Genomic DNA, 5,691 nt, shown 5'->3' with positions numbered 1-5,691 from the left:
ATTACTGACCTATGGCAGCTGGAGGGCCCAGAGCAGATGCAGGTCTGAGATCTCCTGCAGAAAAACAGATATGAATGAGCACCTGTTACAATACTAGTTATTAACACACATTAGACGCCTCCAGGCTCCAATCACTCCTGAGATTCTCAAATGCAGAATCTCTTCCTTATGCATATGGGGAAACTGAAGCCCAGGGGCTATGACCATAGACTAACAAAGAGAGAGAAGTCATCTGAGTGAGCAATAGCAATTTCTCCTACACATTGCAGAAGTGATTTTATCCAGTCTTTGCCTGACCTGAATCCCTGGTAGAGAACAAACCAAATCTCTTGCTAGGTAAAACTTGGAACTATTTGACATTCAGTTTGTCCAAGCATTGTGGGTAATTGTAAAACAAAACAAAAACAAAAAAAGTACAACTATTTGTCATCTCCTTGTTCTGAATAGAAATTCACTTCTTTATCCTTCTAGACCAGTGATTCTCAGCCTGTGGAAGCCCTTTGTATTAAAGGGCCGTAGCATTCAGAAAGTTCAGAACCACTGTTCTAGACTCACACAGAGTCACTCAGACAAACAATTCTCCCAAGATCACCCAGTAAGTCATTGCCAGAGTGGGACTCAAACCCAAGACTGAAGCTGAGGCTGGTTAGTTCTCCACCTGTGGCTGCACACAGGCCAAGACGAGGTAAAACCCACCTTCTTTCCACCACAGTGTATAGCCTGTTTGTAGTAGCTCAGGAGGCATCTCCGTATTTTTGACAGCTGATTAAGGGTAGTTGTCCCTAAGAAGACTGGGAGATTTTGGTTCTTAATGTGGAGGTGTTGGATTTAGGCTTTTGTGATTTCTCCATTCCAGAAAGTTCATTATCTGGGCAGGGTGTGGTGGCTCATGCCTATAATCCCAGCACTTGGGAGGCCAAGGTGGGTGGATTTCCTGAGCTCACAGGTCCATGACCAACCTGAGCCAGAGTGAGACCTCATCTCTAAAAATAGCCAGGCATTCTAGCAGACACCTGTAGTCCCAGCTATTTGGTGGGCTGAGGCAAGAGAATTGCTTAAGCCCAGGAGTTTGAGGTTGCTGTGAGCTATGACCCCATGGCACTCTACCAAGAGTGACAAGGGAGACCCTGTCTCAAAAAAAGAAAAAAAAAAAAAAGAAAAAGAAAAGAAAGAAAAAGAAAAAAGAAAGTTCCTTATTTGATTCATTCTTGTCTACCTGGAAAATGCTGAATGATCTGGAGGAAAGTACCTGCTATTGCCAAAATTGGCTTAATCCATATGTAGCCACATAACCATCTAGTTCTTATTCTTTGTATCCCTGTGTTTCTCATCCAAGCTATCATGAGAAACTTTGCCACAAGCATTGTGGATGTCAAGATGTGCTACTTCAAGGGCAAAGTGGAGACACCATGGTGCACAGGAGAGGATTCAGGGCTTAGAGAGTCAGGCTGACGAGTTTAAATTCTAGTCACAACTGTTCTGTGACTTGATAAAGTCACCTAATCTCCCTGGGCTATTTCTTGACATCAATAAATTGCTATAATGGGCTGGGCACTGTGGCTCATGCCTGTAATCCTAGCATTTCAGAAGGCTGAGGCACGAGGACTCTTTTAGCTCAGGACTTTGAGATCAGCCTGAGAAAGAGTGAGACCCTGTCTCTACTAAAAATAGAAAACCTAGGCAGGTGTTATGGCAAGTGTCTGTATTCTCTGTAGTTAGGCAGGTGTTATGGTAAGTGTCTGTAATCTCAACTATTCAGAGCCTGAGACTGGAGGATTGCTTGATCCCAGGGTTTGAGGTTACTGTGAGCTAGGCTGGTGCCACAGCATTCTAGCATGGGCAATAGAGTGAGACAATGTCTTAAAAATAAAAATTGTAATAATACTCACTGTCACACACATGTGCACACAACTACTCACTGACTTTCTTTCTCCCCCCCAACTCTGGACTCCTGTGACCTGTCCTGGTTTACCTGGTTTCACCAAGGCCTTCCATACCACAGTCCTATGTTTCTTGTCTCTCATTTGCAGCCTGAACCCCGATTCCATGTGGGCAACATAGAACTCAGAAAACATCTGGGCTTCTCCAGGGCTTCGATAGCAGAGTTCCAGTTCCTGAAGAGACAAAGAGTTGCCATCCTTTTCATCCTACAAGTGAGGTCCTTTCCATACCTGACATCTTCGTGGCCCTGCTCAACCCCATAGGGACACTGTCATGACCTCCTGTACTGAAATCAGTCACCACCATCAGACACTGTTCTTTTCCTAATTTTCCACAAGTCCTGACTCTGAGGACTCAGCTGGTACCTCATGGATGAGTCAGAGCTCCTCTGTAAAAGTCATGTTTGTCATTCTAAGCCAGAGCCTTTTTTAGAATCTTGAACTAGATCCTTCTTCCTCCACCTCTCCCATCTTGAATCCAAACCCTCATTCCTCCAGCCCAATGTCTGTTTTCCCAATGGATCCTAAGCTTGACATGATTTCCATTAATAGGAAATTTATGTTTTCCTAAGTCACATGCAAGACAGACATCTGGGCTTCTCTTGGGCTTTGATAACAGCCTGATTCCCAACTTCTTCTAGACATGGTCCTTCTTCAGTTTTCACAAATTCAGTAAATGGTACTACTGTCCACTGAGCGCACTGAATCCATCAACTTTCCTCCATCTCCATTGCTACTTCCCTAGTGACACCACCTTCACCTCTAACCGGCATTATTGCCATAACTTTTTTTCAGAGATGAAGTCTTGCTATGTTGTCCATGCTGACCTTGAACTCAAGCAAGGTCTAGGCTCAAGCAATCCTCCTGCCTCAGTCTCCCACCTCCACTATGGTTGGCTTTGCAACAGCCTTTTGACTTTCTTTTTACTTCCACTCTTAACTGCTTATCACTCATTCTCACCCAGCTGACCCGAGTCTCATATTACCATATTTAAAACCCTACAAGAGCTTGCTATCACACTTAGAACAAAATTTGTACTCTGTACAAAATCAGAGCTGACTAGGTCACTGGGCCCTTGGAGACTCTGCCTCTGATCTGACCCAATTCTTGCTACATGCACTGAACTTGCCACATTTGGCTCTTTTTGATCACCTGGAGGTGTCCAGCTTGCTTCCACCTCTCTGTCTCTGCATACATTCCTCTGCCTGAAACCTTCTGCTGTGAATCACCAATGCCCGAACCCTTTTTGTCACTGTGGTCTCAGAGTAAATGTCACCTCCTCAGAGGAGTTTCCCCCGACCACCCCGTATAAAATAACCAGTCACTCTCTTAACGTCACTCTATTTTCTTCACAACACTTCATAGTACTTGATCACTACTAGTTTAATTATTTATGTAGTTCTCATCCACCAGGATATAAGCTTCCCAAGAGCAGGGATTAGTCTATATCATTCACTGAATTATCTCTACTAAAGACAGCCAATACTTGACACTGGGTGAATACTTGCTGAGTGACTGAATCATGTCTTTCTCTCATTAACAACGGAAACACCAGGAAATTCCATGAAATCCTTGTGTTTCTCAACTGAAAAGATAAACATCCCTTCCTTCTAACTACTGGATTTCTAGTCCATCTGGAGACATTAAATTAGGGATTACAAGGGATCCTTCAGAAACCACTGACTTCAGAGATGGACAGCTTCTGCCCAAGATTTTAAACAAGGTAAATGTTCCGATTCTAAAACATTCTTTCCTATCCCTTTATGCTACAACTAATGTTGCTCTATTATTCTACTCTGATGCTCTCTAAAACACTAATATGATCCCTCTAGCTTCATCCTAATATACCCTGTGATTCCCTGTGGTTCCCTTCAACCACTTAGGGAAAAACAAAACTCTCTTGAGAGTTTTCCCAGACTTTGCTACTGCTCAGGAAATAAGTGATTGCTGGACTGACCTTACTTGGCAGACAAAGATTTATTATCCAGTTATAGTGGAATTTTCATGATAGCAAATACTTCCTGCTGACTTAAAGTTGTAAGTAGAATGATCTGTTACCAGGGAGAAAAAAAGTGCAAGGATCTGGATTTCTTAAATAGACCCAGGTGGATTCTGATTACATTTCATTGACTGAGTTTCATAATGTAGGCCCTGGTTTGGACTTGTTACAACGATGAGTAGTCCTTTAGTTTTTGATAACTGTCTGTGTTACTGATATCCAGTGTATAGGTCCTGGGTCTTAAATGCCACCTAGCATTTGTCATGTCTGATGGTTCAAAGACTCTTCTCACAACAGATGGAGAAAGAAAGAAGGATTAACCCTGGCTCAGCTACTACTGACAGGCAGGAAGGGATCTGAGGCTCAGAGCATGACCTCAGTGTCACCACAGTCTCACCAAGAGTCACAGTACACCCGTGTTGTCCTCTAGTCTGACACACACTCTCACAGAACTTCCACTTCAGATAGGCCACTGGGCAGCCCATGACATGCCAAACATGTCCCTGTGCTAAATGAGCGACTGTTGCTTCTTTAGCAATCGCGGCTTTGTGTTGCTTCAGTCTGCCTTCCCCTGGAGAGAAAGGATTCCTTGAGCTTCCCAGTGGTAGGACTGCCTTTGCCTTCTGAAAATGCTCAATCTAGAGCAAAGCTCTGTTTCCTTAGATCTTCCCCAAAGTTACCCAACAAGGCCCAAGTCCTTCAAGTAGGTTCTTTCTAATACCCCTTTATTGAGACAGCACATGGTTTCCCCTGAGTGTGTTCTGTCACAATGAGTGACAAGCCCAGGGTTGGGCTGCAGGTATGTTCCTGTGGGTTTCCACTAGAGGGTATTGGCACCTTGAGTCCAAGCACTTCCCTGGGACCCCAACTCCAACCCCCTTGCCCTCCTCCTCCTGAGTGTACTCCTACCTCTCTCTCCTTCTTTTCCCCAAACTCTGCAATGTTCCGACTTACCCCAAACCCCTCTACCTTTCTGCCCAACCCCTCCCTATTTCCCCCCTCCCTAGGACAGCCCTGAGACCTGTCCCACAGGGATTCCTGAGCATGCCCTCTGATCTTAGTGGCCAAGGGGCAAACACAGGGATGCTCACGTTGGGGATCATTTCCAGCTTTCCTGAGCCAGACACGCTGTAGCGAGAGCCCATATACAGTGAGGTCAGCAGGTTTGGCTTGTGTATTCGCACAAACTGGAACTTCTTTTCTTCATCATCAATGGCCTAAGGAGCACACAGAACAATGACTAAGTCGAGATTCTGTCCTGTGGGATCTGGTCTGACAAGGTGAGACAGTGGACCTGTGTGTTTGTGGGGCAGGGGGGTTATAGCATCCCTGCACTCCTCTCTCCCCAATCACAGACACAAAGACAGCCCCACACTGGGCCTCTGCTATCTTCAGGGTGGGGATAGGATCATTCCAGGAGAAGAACTGAGAATAGGGAAAGGCTGGTTTTAGGCACAGGACCTGCCCACCTTTTGACTCCTGGAAAGGTGCTGCAAACAGCTATGCAAAGACCAGTGATGGACCATCGAACCCAGCTGGGGGGACCCTGTAGAGTCAAGAGCCCAGCCTGGGGCTAAGCTGGGGGCAGGACCATCACCCACTGAGAGTTCCCGCTTCTAAGAGCCTGATCCTTATTCCTAGTCCAGGACCCCTCTGGGGGACTTTCTGCTGCATTTGGTGTTTACCATCAGCCCACCCTGGCCCAGCCTTTCTGGCTCTTAGTGTCACCTTCTGAATGGAGCAGTCATTGGG

General features: G+C 45.5%; 1 protein-coding gene across 1 annotated transcript in view; it reads right to left on the bottom strand.

Moving 5' to 3' along the window:
* LOC100957721 (NACHT, LRR and PYD domains-containing protein 1-like) overlaps nucleotides 1-5,691 on the bottom strand; it is a 58,417-nt gene that overhangs the window by 7,831 nt on the left and 44,895 nt on the right. The window contains 3 exon segments of the mRNA XM_023509140.1: nucleotides 1,973-2,114; nucleotides 5,031-5,156; nucleotides 5,668-5,691. Of these exon segments, the coding sequence (XP_023364908.1) occupies nucleotides 1,973-2,114; nucleotides 5,031-5,156; nucleotides 5,668-5,691 (292 nt within the window).

The sequence above is a fragment of the Otolemur garnettii genome, unplaced genomic scaffold, assembly GCF_000181295.1.
Source record: "Otolemur garnettii isolate 467f Iridium unplaced genomic scaffold, OtoGar3 scaffold00408, whole genome shotgun sequence".
NCBI classification, from domain to species: domain Eukaryota; kingdom Metazoa; phylum Chordata; class Mammalia; order Primates; family Galagidae; genus Otolemur; species Otolemur garnettii.
Note: the sequence above shows the minus strand (reverse complement) of the source record. Positions and strands in the feature narration are given on the sequence as shown.